The sequence below is a fragment of the Lipomyces chichibuensis genome, assembly GCF_038497645.1.
Source record: "Lipomyces chichibuensis strain CBS 12929 unplaced genomic scaffold V1513scaffold_41, whole genome shotgun sequence".
NCBI lineage: Eukaryota > Fungi > Ascomycota > Lipomycetes > Lipomycetales > Lipomycetaceae > Lipomyces > Lipomyces chichibuensis.
In genome coordinates, this window is record NW_027117493.1 from 111,124 (window position 1) to 127,904 (window position 16,781).

General features: G+C 45.4%; 8 protein-coding genes across 8 annotated transcripts; 4 read left to right on the forward strand and 4 right to left on the reverse strand.

Moving 5' to 3' along the window:
* Positions 1-660: 660 nt before the first annotated feature.
* On the forward strand, positions 661-1,785 carry V1513DRAFT_451607 (ML domain-containing protein). Its single transcript, XM_066898992.1, has 2 exons — positions 661-1,222; positions 1,280-1,785. Exons 1-2 carry the CDS (start codon positions 785-787, stop codon positions 1,367-1,369), a joined length of 528 nt encoding a protein of 175 aa, XP_066751473.1. The 5' UTR covers positions 661-784; the 3' UTR covers positions 1,370-1,785.
* A 72-nt stretch (positions 1,786-1,857) lies between these two features.
* V1513DRAFT_384232 (Vps16, N-terminal region-domain-containing protein) lies at positions 1,858-4,198 on the reverse strand (the record flags this gene model as incomplete). Its single annotated transcript, XM_066895163.1, has 4 exons — positions 1,858-3,792; positions 3,842-3,948; positions 4,008-4,127; positions 4,177-4,198. 4 exons carry the CDS (start codon positions 4,196-4,198, stop codon positions 1,858-1,860), a joined length of 2,184 nt encoding a protein of 727 aa, XP_066751474.1.
* A 429-nt stretch (positions 4,199-4,627) lies between these two features.
* V1513DRAFT_384308 (P-loop containing nucleoside triphosphate hydrolase protein) lies at positions 4,628-6,805 on the reverse strand (the record flags this gene model as incomplete). Its single annotated transcript, XM_066895165.1, has 2 exons — positions 4,628-4,881; positions 4,936-6,805. 2 exons carry the CDS (start codon positions 6,803-6,805, stop codon positions 4,628-4,630), a joined length of 2,124 nt encoding a protein of 707 aa, XP_066751475.1.
* Positions 6,806-7,289: 484 nt separating this feature from the next.
* V1513DRAFT_365583 (ribosomal protein P1) lies at positions 7,290-7,659 on the forward strand (the record flags this gene model as incomplete). The annotated part of the gene is made up of 2 exons (XM_066894744.1): positions 7,290-7,379; positions 7,459-7,659. Coding segments are annotated over 2 exons (291 nt in total), but the record flags the coding sequence as incomplete, so codon positions are not given.
* Positions 7,660-7,799: 140 nt separating this feature from the next.
* V1513DRAFT_451616 (PQ loop repeat-domain-containing protein) lies at positions 7,800-9,649 on the reverse strand. Its single transcript, XM_066898993.1, has 2 exons — positions 9,092-9,649; positions 7,800-9,016 (listed from the first exon to the last, which is right to left on the reverse strand). The coding sequence occupies exons 1-2, from the start codon at positions 9,325-9,327 to the stop codon at positions 8,209-8,211; spliced, it is 1,044 nt and encodes a 347-aa protein (XP_066751477.1). The 5' UTR covers positions 9,328-9,649; the 3' UTR covers positions 7,800-8,208.
* Positions 9,580-11,178, forward strand: V1513DRAFT_451617 (uncharacterized protein). Its single transcript, XM_066898994.1, has one exon. The coding sequence runs from the start codon at positions 10,061-10,063 to the stop codon at positions 10,811-10,813; it is 753 nt and encodes a 250-aa protein (XP_066751478.1). The 5' UTR covers positions 9,580-10,060; the 3' UTR covers positions 10,814-11,178.
* Positions 11,179-11,881: 703 nt separating this feature from the next.
* V1513DRAFT_451620 (mannose-6-phosphate isomerase) lies at positions 11,882-13,629 on the forward strand. The gene is made up of 3 exons (XM_066898995.1): positions 11,882-12,167; positions 12,253-12,362; positions 12,410-13,629. The coding sequence occupies exons 1-3, from the start codon at positions 12,140-12,142 to the stop codon at positions 13,562-13,564; spliced, it is 1,293 nt and encodes a 430-aa protein (XP_066751479.1). The 5' UTR covers positions 11,882-12,139; the 3' UTR covers positions 13,565-13,629.
* Positions 13,630-15,674: 2,045 nt separating this feature from the next.
* V1513DRAFT_419702 (ribosome biogenesis protein Nop16) lies at positions 15,675-16,589 on the reverse strand. Its single transcript, XM_066895925.1, has 2 exons — positions 16,380-16,589; positions 15,675-16,309 (listed from the first exon to the last, which is right to left on the reverse strand). Exons 1-2 carry the CDS (start codon positions 16,523-16,525, stop codon positions 15,823-15,825), a joined length of 633 nt encoding a protein of 210 aa, XP_066751480.1. The 5' UTR covers positions 16,526-16,589; the 3' UTR covers positions 15,675-15,822.
* Between the last annotated feature and the right edge of the window lie 192 nt (positions 16,590-16,781).

The window sequence follows — 16,781 nt, forward strand, 5'->3', positions numbered from 1 at the left end:
AAGCACCATAATGACTCGACCATAGAGCACGAATCATTCCTTAGTAACATCTGCAATCAACAGCGCACAGTTTCCTGACCAACCACAGGATATGCAGACATATTTCCTCGATGTATCCAAGCAATAGCCAGTCAGCCTGAAAAGAAACGAACCATCGCCCCGCTTAAAACTCGTCACCGGTAACTCATCCCGTTTGTGCTCATGTTACGAAACGCCTTGAATTTGTCCATGCACAATATTGAAGTCGCTGGATACGCAGATTGCCCCAGCATGAACATTGATTATGATAATAGGGGTCACTGAAGGTACTCCACCTGGCCCATTTTGCACAGAGGCTCAACCTGCTCAACCAGCTCAACCGGCACCATGATCAGCACTAAGAACATCATAATTAACTTGGCTGTAAGTTCCATTGCCCGTTGCTTCAGGAGTCAGATTGACGATTGCATCCACGACTTATGTCTGGAGAAGAACAATCCTATACAAATCACGATAAGTTACCAATTGTGATATCAAGTTACTGGCTCACAATTTGCTTCGACGCTGGATATAACCGGTCTTATCAGCGGACTAAGGGTAAGGGTACTATGCAGTTTGCTGCGGAACATTATTGAGATCCGCAAAACACCCGTCAGAGGCCCTGCGGCGAATCGGGCAGTCGCTAGGCAAACCTTCTCGCTACCACCATCAAGAACAACACTCATCCCAACCAAGTTTCGTTCAAAACAGAACTTCTCCATCCTACGAAAAGTTCTCGCTCGTCCATCCGTCCGTCGTCTTCGAAATGAAGTTCGCAATCGCCTCCATCATTCTCGCTGCCGCTGTGGCCGTTTCAGCGGTTTCCACCCAGCAGCTTCCACTTCCATTCGACGGGCCGGATGTATCGGTTTTCGCTGCACCTACCAAGCCCGTTCCTGGCGAGTCGCCAGTTGCCATCTGCGATCTCGACGTCTCACAGGTTCTCGACATTAAATATTTGAAGATCGACCCGAACCCACCTCTTAAGGGTGCTGAGCTTTACATCGAGGGTGAAGGCTATCTTGCAGAGCAGATTAATGAAGGGGCTTTCGTCGAGGTTGAGGTCCGTTATGGCTTTATCCGTCTCGTTAAGGAGACTATCGATCTCTGCGAACAACTGGAGAATGCAGACCGTCCGTGCCCTCTCGAGAAAGGTACCATCAAGTTCTCCAAGACCGTGGAGCTTCCGAACGAGATTCCTCCTGTATGTCAAGGTTTTATTGATCAGCATCCAAAAAGAATATATACTAACTCAATCCAGGGCAAGTACAACGTTGTCGCCAGAGCCTACAAGGAGGACTACCAGCTGATTACCTGCTTGACGGCCTCTGTCGAGTTTACTCGTAACTAATCAAATACTATATACCAGCATTTCTAAGTCAATAAGTTATATGTATACACAAGTGTAATGGAATAGGAGTATTTGGGTTTTTTATTGTTACCGTTTTTGGTTGGAGGATGGGTTGTAGTGCGACAGGATGGGTGTTTACTTTTTCACTTAACGTTTCAGCGTTGTTACATATCTGTTTGAATCAATCGTCACGTCCTTGCATTTACAGCTCCGACCTGTCGATTTGTTCTTTCAGTAAATGCAATTTTTGTGGTTTGCTGTTGTTCGTCTTGTTCGTTTGCATTAGTGCTTCTTCACTCTGAAGGTTTGGCAAGATAATCATGTGCCGTTCATTATGTGTTGCGGGTCGTCAACGTAGTTATTATATATTATTAAATGATCATACGAAATCATGCTATTAACTACATGCTAAATACTACCAATACAAAACACCTATTGAACATCCAACACCAAGTCAGTCCCCTTGTATGCCCTCTATATCCGGACAATTAATTCTTCTTCGGAACAGGATATGTTCCTTCTTTCAAAAAAATAAACATTTTATCAGGCACCTTGAACTCACCCTTCAACTTCGAGGCCTTCGATCCTTGTCCAATTTTAATCAGCTTCTTGATTGTTTCTGCGACGGTAAGGCCAACGAACGCAGTCTTATAATCTTTCTCATATCCCAATTGATGTTCGTACAGCTTCGCATGGTCCTCCATCGCCTTTGCGTCAGGATAGGGATCCTTTGAATCTTGGTAAATCTTAGTTCCAAGCTTGAGCTTATCCATGCGGTCCTGTACGTCATCTAAGAGCAGCGCCTCGCGATAGATAACCAGAGCGCTATCAGCACGTCTATCGTCCTGATAGTAGAAATCCTTTAACAACTCTGGTCCCTCATTCCTCGCGAGCTGCTCCACGACAGCAGACGCCACTGGCTTATCATTGACCAACCTGAAAAACTGTGCTAAAGAATACTTTCCCTTCAGATGCAGTAATACGTAGTATATCAAGTCTGGATCGCCGCTCTCGACAGCCTTAATCAGTGCAATTTCATCCTCTTCCATATCCAGGAGGAGAGGAACTTGGCGACCCGCACGAGGCTCGAAGTTGAGCAGCAGTGTAGCGAGCTTTGATCGACCTTCATCATATGCTGTCCGCGCAATCTCTTCGTAGGAAACGCCAGGTACCGCCTTAAGTTTATTTACGATTGTCTTGCAAATTGTATTGTCATCGTCTGGAGAGGCCTTTACCTTTGCGCACGACCATCTAATGTAAATTTTATCGATCGGTAGCTGGAGATAGTCCGATAACCTGAGCGCCAAAAGGTATCTCTGGCGGCTAATAAGACGGTCAATGAGCCGCTCCGGGGTGAGTCGAATGAACTCTTCATATGTGATTAAAATACCGACATCGTAGTATCTGACAGCATTGAGGACTCGCAAAGTTTCGCACATTTCGACAAATTCGTCCGACGAGTAAAGCTCAAGAACGGACTTTCCCAACAATGCGGCCTTCAGGAGACGTTTCTGCCAGTACTGTTCCGGTTCGTAGCTCGCAGCCTTGACGCATGCATCGACAGCTTCGTTCAAATTTGACCGAATAAGTTGAATATTATCGTCCGCTTTTGGTGACTTGAATTCCAACTGCTCTACCGCGTCAAGTAGAATCGCAGATGGAGCGGTTGAGCCGATTCTGAAAAGGTCGACGACAATATCTGGAACCTTTGATAAGAACTCACACTTTTCATTGCTGATAATTCGAATACCGTCCGCTTCTGGAATAAGTGCTATTCGACTGTCATAGTAGAAACTAAGCGCACCGCCACCGGGTCCAACTAATCTAATCTCATTTTCCCACGCGACCGCGACGCAATCGTTCGCACACCACATAACTTGTGATGGACTGTCAAGGGTCCCGGTGTCGTACTCTGAATACTTTTTTGAAAAGTCTGAGGATATAACGTAAAGTTTGCCATACGATGTATATAGAACTAGCAAAGCGCCATTGGATGATACTGCAACGTGCGTGAAGGGACCCTCCTGGAGACGCTTATCTTGAGACTCCATCGAATCAATTACATTGACAGTATTATTCACCCCCAAAAATACCTCAACATGCCGGCTCAGCGTGTACGACGGCGGCGCTATATTCCATCCATGGAATTCTACCGCATTCGTCGAAATCTCGACTAATAGTCTTGGTCGAGGCTCTTCATATCTGGAGATTGCCACAAATCGGTTGTTGGACAACCGAGCAACAAAACCTGTTCCCCAAAATCGGCATTCAGCAACACCATGATCTTCTGCCTCTTTCCCAAGAGAAAATTGCGTGAAAGCTCCTTGGAAGTCGTGATAAAGCCTCACATTACCGTCTTCGCCCACAATCAACAGCTGTTCGTTGTTGCTCCAGCCAACACCACGGATTGACCCTTTATCCCACTAATTTCAATTAGTGGGTCGCCCCTATGCATTCATAAAAATCACATACTGGAATATTGCAAATAAGCTGGCCCGCGTTGCTGTATATCAAGATCATCTTCTGTCTGGACTCGGGTCCACGATATGACATTGGCCGACTGGTATCCCTTACAAGAGCTAGATACCCATTAACACTACCATTAAGTAAACAGAAATAAATTGCCAATACGACATACCAATGGCTCCACCATATGGCGCACCAGCAACGATAAACTCTGACAAATCGACTTCGTCGTTCCACATCATATTATACTCTGTGCGCTTGCGATAGAACACATCTTGAAGCCGCTCCCAGCCTATTTATAGTTAGATACACTCCATTAGCATACGATATGGAAGACATACCAAGTGTAGGGTTTGGCACCATTGTGTCTTATATGGACGTCAGTATTGATTCGTGATTGCAGTTTAGTAAGAGATTCTGACGATTGCCGGCACCGGAGCGTAGATGTGGGCTACCAACCCTAACATCACGGCCAAATGGCCAGCGGAGCCTGTCAGATACTCTCAGCCTCAGCAACGACAATTACGCACAGGATACATATAATAGGTCATACTTGTGGACCATATCTCTGACAGGAAATTTGAAATTAAACAGCTGCATCACTAATTAGACTGTGTGCATCTCACATAGTTTGACAATATGTGGTGTCATTGCCAATTGATACTTTGCTATTGTAACAAAACAAGTTTATCGTTGCCAAGACTTACAGTCCAAACATATCACAACATACTTATAGAGACCAAACTCCAAATGTCCAAACAATTATATAAGACAAACAAACTTAGTACACAATTACTGAACCTGAACAGTAGTCCGCGGGATCGACACCTGACGATCCTTTGGCAACAACCTCAAGACATCAGCGGAAAGCTCCATTCGAAATCTGGCCGTCTCTTGCATAATCGAGTTCCATTCCTTTGCAAAAATATCAGGAATTTTGATTGACTCTATGGCTTCGCTTCGCATCTCTTTGACATGCTCCGTGATCAGCCGATTATGCAGCTTAACAGTCTCGTTCTCCTGCATGACTGCTCGTCGTTTGGCTTCTATAGCGCAGGTTAGTTGTCATCTGTACCAAGGATAAGGACGCTAGTACACACCCTCTACTTCGGCTTTGTCTTCATAATAACGAATCACCTTTCTGAACTTCTCCAATTCCAATATCTGGGCATCAGTCTGCTGTTTCTGCGTGCTCGAGTATTGCGCCAATGTATCTTGTAATTTATTAATTGTCTCTTGCATCTCCACGAGTTTCTGATCTCTCTCCGCCGGCGAAATGAAATCCTGGTTGACAACAGCACGCGTACGAATATGTTTTGCCTGACTAGCGTACCGCAAAGTGGAGAGACCCTCCTCGTAATCACATGGCGATATACATGCAATCATGGCAGTCTTACTGTTGCCACCAAGATTGTCTTTCAGAAGCCAAGTCAATGTCGAATCTCGATAGGGAACAACGTCGCGCTTTTTGCTAGCTAATGATGATTCCGCTAGGATGCTAATAACTCTTCCTAATGTTGTCAAACTCTTATTAATATTCGCCCCCTCCCGTAATCTTGTACCCGTAGTGCCAGTCGAATTGGCACGTTCTGAACCGGCGAGGTCGACGAATCGGATGCGAGAATTGGTTTCCTCTGTTGTCTCATCCATGATAGGATCGCTCTGAATTTTTTTCAGCGCGAGTGTAAAAACAGCATGAGATCGACTGGATGTCGCATTCATATTTGTAGCAGCAGTCGCGCGCTGCCTATTGCCTCGCTTAAGATACTTTTCAACTTCGGTATATGTCCGAACCGAGTGTGTCGTAAGGTCCTTCACATAGGGCCCATCGACAGGTGACTCCCGTACCTTTAGCGGCGTAGGTGGTTCTGTGATCACGGGTAATAGCAAGTCATACACATGCTCATTGTAAATCTCAAAGTAGGAGATCTTAACTGTAAATGTTGTAGTTGCAGTTGTCATCTTCTCAATCCGTTGAAACAGGTCATAGCAAGTCCGCGGAATCAGACCGGGCTCATCTTCTGTTCCAATCATCGTGTACGACTTTCCTGCCCCAGTTTGGCCATATGCCAAAATGCACGTGTGGTAACCTTCGAAAGAGTGATCAAGAAATTCACGACCGACTTTATTATATAGTGCGGGTTGGTCAACGAATTGGGTGTTTTTGGTCGTGCTGTCAACAGACCACATGGACTCGTCGAATACGAATTCTCTGGCATCTTTGATACGTCGGGAGAGTGGCAACCCAAAATCGGACGAGCCATCATCAGTGCGGTCGATATCGTCGGGATGGAAGAGCGTCGTGGTACCAAGTGCTGAATCCATTGACAGAAGACATTTACACTGCGATTCGATCTCTCTCTGAAGAAATGGCCGTGCTCGAACAAGCACTCGCACATTACCCTGTCCAACCAGAGAATCAGTAGAGAATCTGCTTGATATAGACGCGGTGCGACCATGTGAGGTTGCAGTTTGTCGCAACAGCAGCTGAGAAGAGGACATGACGTCAAGGCTGGAAACTGGGCGAAGACCCAAATGAGCCGAACCCGCTGAGTTAGAGTCGTCGCGTAGTACTGCAACCGAAGCTGGTCGACGAAGCTGTGAGCGTGGCCGAGAAAGCAGATGCGTTGGTGTGGGTGACAGTTTTGGTGATTGAAATCGTTCTGGTACCCGTAGGGCTGCCGGAACTGACGCTGACGTAGTGTGGCTACTCGATCCCACTGGCTTCGAAACAGTAGATGGTTTTGAGATTGCCGTATTTGCTAAAGCAGCAGGAGCACAATTTGAGCTAACCGCTGCCGTTTTCAATTTAGCAGGAGTGGACGGACGAGATGACACTGATGCCCGAGAACTTGGGCGCGGTGACGCATGCAGTCCCGCTGTGGACAGTGTAGGTGGTGGCTTAATATAATATTTCTTCGTAGGCGATGGAGACCTAGCCGCACTTTCCATAGCTGGTAGTAGTACCATAGCGTATTTGTGGAGATTTCGTTCCGGACTAAACGGCTGCGCGAAGGTTGCGTTGCAAGTTGGCGTTCATAAAACAAAATAACATTAAAACCGTTGCCATACCAACGTCTGCGGCTCGTCCCCAGACGCTATCCCTATTGCAGTTCAGTTACCCGGAAACTTGTTCCACACAGGTAGGGTTAAACCCTATAATAACTTGCCCGTGACTGTTACTTTCAGCGGAAAGAGAGAATACGTCCCAAAGATATCTGGCGGCATCACCAAGGTTCGTCATTGCTACGGGCTGTGGTTGATCATATTTACGAACAATCCAATCTACAACACAACTATACCCACATTTCACGATGTCCGAGACTGCTATTTCATACGGTGAGTAATTATTTTCGATGTCTTCGAGTTGTACCGTGGACGGTTTGCTCCAACGGAAAATCTCGATGATGATATACGTGATGGCTTCCCTGAATTCTGACTCGATTTTTGTATAGCTGCCCTCATCCTTGCCGATGCTGAGGTCGAGATCACTTCCGACAAGCTCCTGTCGCTGACCAAGGCTGCCGGTGTCGACGTTGAGCCTGTACGTTCGTTTTCTTACAAAGTTTGGGGTTTTGGTAAAAATTCTGTGGAATGGAGGACTTACGTGAAGAAATTATTAGATCTGGGCTAGCCTGTTCGCCAAGGCTCTTGAGGGCAAGGACATCAAGGATCTCCTTACCAACGTTGGTGCTGTCGGCGCTGCTCCTGCTGCTGGTGCTCCTGCTGTCGGCGCTGCTGCCACCGAGGCTGCTGCCGAAGAGGTCGTTGAGGAGAAGGAAGAGGAGAAGGAGGAGTCTGATGACGACATGGGTATGTTCCTTTCTAATAATTTGGAGAAGCGGGTGCTAATATTAAGCTAGGATTCGGACTATTCGACTAAACGGTCAACGGAAAAGTTCGGTGAAGTTGGTCTTAAAACAAAAATTAATATGGTGTATTGGGTTGAGAATACGATATATGACGGCTGTATATAGTAGTCCAATTTTATAGTTTTTACAATCATCATACACATATAATGTGTCCATGCTACTATGAAGGAATGTGCTGTTGTCGAGTGTGAGGCAAAATTACAACTTCTGGTAAGCTCTGGGTCTTCGTACTCTGTTTTCCTCGGTACGATTTGTGGCATAGATTCAAACATGGCGTGACGGGTGCCCATCTTTGGAACTCTGGTAGGATTCCAAAAAAATCGATGGAGTACATTAACCTTTATCTATAAACCTGATTGGACCCAAAACCTTTTAGCAGCCCGGGGATGACTTGAAGCACTATTGAGCGATACCCAAACGAATTCCGGAGATCCCTCCCACCGTCGTAAAGTACATACTGTATAATGGTATTGAATCCAATCTGCGTGATCAGTGTGGGACTTAGATAGTTGTATCGTTGACTTCCGACAACATTTGACGGGCACTGCGAGCCTTTGGCCTCTCGCGATACATATAGAACTGAGCAAAAATGATAGCATCTTGCAATACTGTTCCCAACGATCCAAGAAGCCACGGAAAATTAAGCAAAATATACCTTCTGTCACTGCTATAGAGAATGATCTGAAATGCGTAGGTAACATTACCCATTGTCGAGTAGATGAAGAAAAGAAGTGATAGACCATGGACTGAACGCTTCTTGTAATTTTTTATGATCTGAGGGATCCGCGCACTAAGGTACAGCAGAGCAGAAATGTAACCCAAGATCTGCGGGCCCAACGGAAGACGGTCATCGCTGCGATCTTCTTCATTGGTGTCACCGTTGAATTGATAGCCAATAAAGCCAGCAAGACACACTGCCACTATGGGAGCACCGTAGTGGAGCCATGGATTAGGAGTTTTTTGTGACGGGATGGCATCATCTGGCCGAATACCATCCAATATCGGAGTGGCGACTGTCGTAAGGTTGTTGCTCAATAATGGAACGTCATCGGCAGTAAACTCAACTCCGTCCGCATCAACGGAAAATACCGGAGTCTCCTCTGTGTTCCGATGTGGGCGACTTTTGATCGAATTTTGATGGAAAAACCGATAATAAACAGCAGAAGATAGCTCGAGCGTATCGGCAAAAACGAACCATACTGCCAGCAGCACAACGTTGCGTAACAAGTGCTCCCATAGCGCACCCAAAAGATTTGCTACGTCACCGAGAAGCCAAGCCGTGAGAAAAAGAAGCGAAACGCCTTCTGATCTATCATCTTGTCGATTAGTCTCTAGTACTATCACATATGATTCACTCAAAGCCTGCACATCAGAGTCAACATACGATTTCAATTTCCACTGGTCTATAAGCTGAGGGACTAGCAAAACCACCCAGCAAGCAATACTGATTGATCCCAGAATTCCCGAAAGAGCGAGCCGGAAAGATGCCTTACCCACTGCGACTTCTCCGATGGATGAACTGGCATCTGAGTCGTGATTTGTCGTCTGGTACGCAGCTGCAGCCGTAGCCGAGACAGCGGCGACCGTAGCTCTGAATAGCTGTCGTTGAATGGGAGTCATGAGAAAATGATTTGCGAAGAAGCGTCGAAGGATCAAACGGTGTGTAATCTGTAGTAATAAACGACCGTCACTGATAGTTCAGTGGACTGATCTAAAAGCATTTGTTTGTTATGTTAATGCTGAAGCCGCGGATCGGCGATAGCAAGGCAAAAAAATCGTGGAGTTATAGGATATGATTGATCGACGATGACCGGATCACACACATATTCCGTTACTATTGCAGCGCCGCCGCTCTCGCAATAGCGTTGTTGGCGTTGATAGGACAGAAACTTCTGAGCGGCTTGGATTAATTATATAACCACACGTCTTCCTATATTACCTCCGACGCTTAAGGTCTACGCAAGGATAGTAACGATGGCACTATAGCCCGCCAATTTTAAGTAAGGTTGTTGCGCACTATTCCTAAAGGAGCTCAGCGTTGGGAGAAAAGGCTCTATGGAGCGGGGAGCTGATATCTATTTGGAGCACTTGTCCAATGTAGCATTTCACCTATGAATATTCCCTTTTCAATCCTTGGTCATCGTCGCTCGGCACTAGGTACAAAGTACTCGATACTCTGGATGTCATTGCCGCAGTTGATATATTAACAGCAGATGTTAAATGTGTAACATTAATCAGCCGAGTTACGCGAGTTATATTTAGAACTTCGAACATCAGCATGTCTAAAATGTCTAATCCCCACTTGCATATGTCTTTTTCCCGCTCGCTATTGGCGTACGGTTGACTACCAGAAATGCACTTTATATTAATTCTAAGAAGTAGTATACTGCTGTGGAGTATATTATCGCTTCCTTCAGTCGCTATTGCATCTTCGATTGTAAAGAAGCAAGATGTGGTACATCTTAACAGTACGCTAGCGAACACCATTACTACCGTCCGTACGTCAGTCTCTCCCTCAACAACTAGTGAATTCACTGTTTCAAATGTATCTGGAGTGCCTGGACCTGAGACCACCGCCTTGGCTGTATCAGTGTCAGAATCTTCCGGGTCTTCTTCAGAAACGTCAAGCACAGAGCAAACGCGCATCGTCACTTCGACTTCCGCAGCTCCTACTTCAACAACTGCAAGTATCTCCGCCGAATCAGCTTATCTAACTACGATCTTTGTCACCGTATCCGGATCTGCTATTCCTAAAGCAACTTCGACCATATTGAGAAGCTCGATCTCGTCATCATTGTCAACTGCAAGTCCGACGCCAACGTTTGCCTCGTCGTCTACCAATAACTCAGTTAACGGAAGCAGTTTATCCTCGTCTCAGAAACGAATAGTCATTGGCGTCGTCGTCGGCGTGGGAGGCGCCATAGTTCTGGGTATACTTGCATATATCTTTTACCTCAGTTGGTTAAGGAAACGTGGTGCAGGCGCGGGCCGAACGTCAGCATTTGGCACAGCAGGATTGGCAATGATCGAGGAAGAAGACGCAACAGATCCGTTCCGGTCGACTTTGGATCGATATCACCAGCCCAATCACGCAGCTAATTTCTAAACTCATTGATTGCTGTGTGAAGTATAACATAGAGGCACGATTTGGCCCCAGACTTTTTGGGTATCAGAGTATTGGACAAACATAACGTGTACACATAATGATCAAAAAGTTTTGTGTAACTGATGACTGATGCATATAGATGTTCTATGTGGAGAATCCACCGCCTATTGAGGCGTCGGGTGCAGCACATGTTGCGATCTACTACCTTATGTGAGGATACGGTCAATATGGCCGCCGTCCGCATTGTATATTATTTTTGTTAATTTTAAATGGATGTAATGGAATGTACTTCCGAATATAGAAGGCTCATTTAAAGTAATGACGTTCTATCTACGTTGCATCTACGTTGCTCGCCTAATTGCAGTATCATGCTTGTCCTCATCGCTAGTAACTATATCTCCCCGAAGGTCATTCATTGTGAGAGACTATCGAGGATCTAAGGATAGATTTCAAATTTCAAATTTCAAATTTTGGAATTTAATTTACAGCAAGATGCATACTTTAGGCTACCAAGCGAGCTTACCGTTACCGCAGATGAGTTCCTCATGGCGACTGATGGCGTGAGCAAGTCTCTTTCTAGATGGGAAAGACATGGGTAAAATGAAGATGGACATGGGGAGCCATATTTGCTGGCAACATTGGTTTATAGGTTTGTGGTTCCGGCTGCAGCTATGTTCATGATTGAAATAGCTCGGTGACCAATCATCTTCTTTTGGCATACGACGATGACCGACGACTGAAGGTATTTCACAATAAGTTATGAGTTATCCTGAAACTTTTGATGCTCTTGTCAGGCTTTTGAGCGGACGATCAACTTCTGGCAAGCCCACGGCCTAACCTTGTAGTCAAGAATCGCCGAATTCTCACCAAGTCGCAAGACACCTCGTCAACGCTGCAATCATAGTCAGGCTGCTCTGCGCCAAACAATTCTAGCCCTGAACACAAATAATCATAATCACACTGTTTTTGGCTTGAAAACACCTGGTTATGGGTTGCACTTCAGCGGCAGTCTGCCTTCATCGGGATCCTCCACGTGTGGAGAATGCGCCACACGGGAGCCACATGCCATCGCGTCGATGCGCGGTGCGGCAGTGGCAGTGCTGTGCAGCTTCCGGTAACATTGAGCTCGGCTTCGTCCATTTCAACTTTGGCCCAGATCTCATCGCCCTCCGCACCCAATAATACTGAGGATAACCGAGTTGCCCGGAGTAAGAACTACTTCTGATTTGTTTTCCCCTAATTGAGGCGGTTTACTTTAAGTGATTGCCGCGTCAATTGCGCGCTCAAGATTGAATATCCTGTCTGACTTGTTCTTAGGTGCTAAGAATGTCCGTCCTTTTCCAACTGCAATGTGGTAAGTACTTCAATTTATGCAAGAATGAATACCACTTGCTCCGGTCTACATGTAACTGCTCTACATCATACTAACAGCTTACTAGGTGCCCAGAAGTACGACTGGGGCAAGATCGGGAAGAGCAGCTCTGTCGCCAAGTTTGCTGCCGCAACTGATCTCACTTTCGAGATCGACGAGAAAACTCCATATGCCGAAGTATGTATTTCTATCCGATTTTGAAGCAATAGTCTAATACTGAGTAGCTATGGATGGGCACTCACCCTTCCGTTCCTTCCAAAAACCTAGAGACCCAGGTAACTCTGCACGACATTCTAGACAAGGATCCTTCACTTGTCGGCACCGCTGTAGCGACTAAGTTCGATAGTGGATCCGCGTATCTTCCATTTCTCTTTAAAGTACTCTCAATCCAGAAAGTGCTCTCCATCCAAGCCCATCCCGACAAGTCCCTGGCAAAGATTCTCCACGAGAATGACCCAAAGAACTACCCAGACGATAACCACAAGCCAGAAATGGCCATCGCCTTGACTAATTTTGAAGGCTTCTGTGGCTTTCGGCCAGTAAAGGAGATCAAGAGTTTCTTAGAGTCTGTTCCAGAGTTTCGAAGTGTCGTGCCAGAGGAGGTCGCAAAGGCATTCACAGATGGAGTCATCGACGAGCCTCAGACGGAGCAGGACGAAGCAGTGAACAAGTCATACCTGCAAAAGCTTTTTCAAGGTGTCATGACCGCTTCCGATGCCACTATTAAAGGCGCAGCCGAGAAGCTCGTTGCGCGGGTGCAAAATGAGAGTGGCTCATTCGCAGGTTCTTACGGTGATGACGCAATAGCCGATCTACTACTACGACTTAACGTTGAGTTTCCATTAGACATTGGCCTTTTTTGTGGAGTTTTCTTGCTTAATTACGTCACTCTCAAGGCCGGTGAGGCTATCTTTTTAAAAGCCAAGGACCCTCACGCCTATATCTCTGGAGACATCATAGAGTGCATGGCTGCCAGTGACAATGTCGTCCGAGCTGGATTCACCCCCAAATTCAAAGATGTTAAGAATTTGGTTGAGATGCTCACATATGAATGTGCTCCAGTTGATGAGCAAAAGATGAAGCCTGCTTCGTTTGAGCGCTCCAGCGGTGATGGCTTGGTCTATCTCTACGATCCGCCCATTCCAGAATTCGCGGTCCTGAGAACTCAAGTTAGCAAGGGCCAAAAAGAGACAATTCAGGGTCTCGGCGGTCCGAGCGTTGTAGTTGTTACCGAGGGTAAGGGCACTATTAGTATTAAAGGTGGTAAAACTATGGCTGCAGAGCCCGGTTTCGTTTTCTTCGTTGGTGCGCATACTGAGATTGAATACGTTGGCTTTGAGGATAAGCTCATAACATATGGCGCGTTCTGCGAAGTGTAAATTTGCATAGACTGGTTTTATAATTATCTTCCTATTTAATTGATTATTAAAATCATTCCAACTAATCTTGGTCCCCGCACTTTATGAAAAAAGCATATAGACTTGAATTAATTGTAGCCAGCTTAACACATATTGCTTGCAGAGTAATTTTGGTCCCATTAGCGTATGACGAGCATGAACAGGGTCATCTCTAGGGCACGAAACACACAATTGTTTAAAAATGCTCGATGACACATATCGTTAGCGTTGGAGAAATGTGTATGTGTATGTCAATTAGTACATCACAGGCAGTTTCCTTGGGAGACTTATGTAACCGTAGTAGAGATAGAAATTCTTTCGTAGCCCTTACTTGAATATTCCGCGTCTTCTTGGAACCAAGTGGGTAATGAGAAAACAGAACTTTAGCGCATCGTCAGAAAAACTCACCGTCAATCATAAAAAATCGCGGTAACAAAAATTCATTATTGTTAATTTTAGTGCACGACTATTCTAAATCGAGAGACTGAGGATGCCTTCGGTGTGACTTGTACCTCTTAGAGACGAAAATAGCAGTTTTCCAATCTAAAATGTATGCATACGCGTCTATATGCCGACTTGCAAGTCGCCTAAATTTCCGCACCCGTCCAATTGACATCACATTTTAGGACCTGGAGACTTTGAGCTCCGCGTATAAATAATCAGAGTTAGCCGTTGCTTCACGCTTCGCATTTTTCCAGACAAGCTCGATGTTGCTCAACAATATCATCAGATGTCCAATATCCATCACGATTCTTGACAGGTTCAAGAATCTATCTGGCGAATTGCTCTGCGAAGCACAACAGTTCATGGCAAGCACAATAAAGTCAGAAACCGTTAATCCAAAACCTTAGCTTCGTCGCTCTCGCAATAGCGCTCCGTGCTTTCACACTGGAATAAAATATGGGGGCGGCTGCGAGCCCTCTTGACTTGCTCGAGAATAATGTCGCGCGTGATCCAAAGATCCAAGTTCGTCCTGGTGGTTTGTTAACGCTTTAATTCGATCAGTTCTCTTGAAAATAGATGTTGTGACGGCCGGAATCTCAAAGTTGACCACTGGATGACATCCAAAATTGGTAACGAATTCAATTGTCAGGTGCTGAGTTACGTGAATTCAGGTATCGGTGATATGGAGCACCAATCGTTCTCAGTCTCCTGGTGTATGTTCCGTGACTGGATTCCTCAACAAGAGCTCTAACAGCATCAGTGTGGAAAGCCTTCGCGATCACCAAGTCTTGTTGTTGTTCCTTATCAGCGGTGTACTTATGGTACTACTGTTGTTGAAGAAACTGCTTATCGCTCTTTCAAGGGCGTTAATGCATATGGAGTGCGCATCGATAGTGAACTGTGAACCCTGACGTCCATCCCGAGCTTTATCTTCATAACAGACTCTTTTAGTAAATTAGTTTAGTACAGTCTGAGCGCACCGAGGTGGATCTCTTCTGTCGTGATAAATTTTCTTTCAGGCGAGACTCAGCCTTAGCCATGATGCACTAAAAGAAAGTCTACCTCTTTGCGCAGGTACCTTCTGTAGTGTCAAGTTCTGTGTTGCATTCGATCGTTGGAAAATGTAAATTGGTGCGAATATTTGTCTCATCTTCGCCTTCCACCGCCGTAAACTGCCTTCGGAGTCTTCAGAACGTGTCTTATGCCTAAGATTTGTCGTGTCCTTCATGTTTGCGTGCGCCGTCCTCCTTTACGATGTCTTGATGATTGGACAATGGGGGTAACTGGTTACAAGTCGCAACATTAGACTCTGATGATCAATTCGATTACTGAAATCTTTCCTCGTATTATCTTGATTTGTTCTAGGCCGCTTTTATCGTGCTGCCATATTATGATATGGATATTAAATTAATAACAGCAATTGATAACTTTAAGAACTTTATGTGCTGTAGCTAGTCTCAACGCGTGCCCAACCCAATGGACCATTCCCTTTAAGGAAATAGTGCTTCCCAATAAGGCGTAGGAGGTTCTTAAGTCTAAACTGTATTTACGCATAAGTTGTCCGCTGTCAGTTAAGAGACCTAGCAGTACCAGCGACTACACTTACAATTTTTGATTTACAGAATATGATAGCGGCATATTATGGAAAGTAGCTTAATATGTATTCGTATACATTGTGGTGGCGTGGATATGATTATTGTAGAACCCGCCGAACTATTCTTTGATGCACAATGGGAAACACTCAACTATTTCTTGGACTCAGAAGTCAGTCAAAACATTTATATACGATTATTTATCTAAGCACTACGGCTATTCTTCTTCCACTTCTCGACACGCCGTCGAATGTCCCCGGCACTCTGCTGCCATATATTTAACTTGCGATCTTTCATCATAGCCTCATAGTCATCACCATGCTTCGAAACCAGCTCCTCTATCCAAGCATCCTCTCGTTCAGATTGGGTCCGCTCGACTTTTCGTTCACCGCGAGCAGCGTACTCCTCTAGCTGTCGTACGACATCGGTCGTGGATGATGTCGGAGCCGAAATTGAGACGTCGTCAAATTCTGTTCTTTTCACTTCCTCGATCCGTATAATCGCACCAGTTTCAGCATCACGAACAATTTTCGCTTCCGTGATTGCCTTCGATGGATTAATAGTGTCGGACTCGAGAGCTCTACCAGAGACGACATGGGAGACTGGGGAAGCTGCTGTTGCGGGTTTGAGCTCCTTCTGGATTCCACCTGTGGGCTTGCTAAGCCTGGAAGTCAACCCCAGCTTCTTGTAACTATTAGCCATTAGTAAACTATACCAGAAAGAGTCGCTAGTAATATCAGGACAAACACAGTAGAGCATACTTTTGTGAAAGAGTCAATTTCTCATCCCAATTAGCAGCGATAATGGCGTTCGATTTGATCCGCACCTTGCGCTGCTTATCATTACGTTTGCGTGTTATCTTTGGCAGTGATGATTTCTGTTTCCTGCGCCGTCGTACTGAAACCATTATGCACTATCAATTTAGGTAATTGATAAGTTAGATGGGAGTGATGGAAATTGGTCCTTAAGTGCCTTGGGTTCGAAAAAATTTCGTTGGGAGTTTTTTACATGCCCTTAACCCAAGCGATTCAGTGGCAGTGTCCTCCCTTACTATGGTGACTAAAGGTTAGTCCCGACAATCGTACCCTGCCATAACAACTTTGTTATAGCATCACCAATCTTGCAGCTATAAGGCCAAAAATTAAATAATATGTTAGTCGCAT

What these genes read in the sequence shown, in the direction of transcription:
- V1513DRAFT_451607 (XM_066898992.1), top strand. Translation starts at nt 785, where the DNA reads ATGAAGTTCGCAATCGCCTCCATCATTCTCGCTGCCGCTGTGGCCGTT. An exon ending in TTCCGAACGAGATTCCTCCT is followed by an intron (nt 1,223 to 1,279) that starts GTATGTCAAGGT and finishes AACTCAATCCAG; the next exon opens with GGCAAGTACAACGTTGTCGC.
- V1513DRAFT_451616 (XM_066898993.1), bottom strand. Translation starts at nt 9,327, where the DNA reads ATGACTCCCATTCAACGACAGCTATTCAGAGCTACGGTCGCCGCTGTC. An exon ending in GACCAGTGGAAATTGAAATC is followed by an intron (nt 9,017 to 9,091) that starts GTATGTTGACTC and finishes ACAAGATGATAG; the next exon opens with ATCAGAAGGCGTTTCGCTTC.
- V1513DRAFT_451617 (XM_066898994.1), top strand. Translation starts at nt 10,061, where the DNA reads ATGCACTTTATATTAATTCTAAGAAGTAGTATACTGCTGTGGAGTATA.
- V1513DRAFT_451620 (XM_066898995.1), top strand. Translation starts at nt 12,140, where the DNA reads ATGTCCGTCCTTTTCCAACTGCAATGTG. An exon ending in CCTTTTCCAACTGCAATGTG is followed by an intron (nt 12,168 to 12,252) that starts GTAAGTACTTCA and finishes ACAGCTTACTAG; the next exon opens with GTGCCCAGAAGTACGACTGG. An exon ending in AGAAAACTCCATATGCCGAA is followed by an intron (nt 12,363 to 12,409) that starts GTATGTATTTCT and finishes AATACTGAGTAG; the next exon opens with CTATGGATGGGCACTCACCC.
- V1513DRAFT_419702 (XM_066895925.1), bottom strand. Translation starts at nt 16,525, where the DNA reads ATGGTTTCAGTACGACGGCGCAGGAAACAGAAATCATCACTGCCAAAG. An exon ending in AAATTGACTCTTTCACAAAA is followed by an intron (nt 16,310 to 16,379) that starts GTATGCTCTACT and finishes AATGGCTAATAG; the next exon opens with TTACAAGAAGCTGGGGTTGA.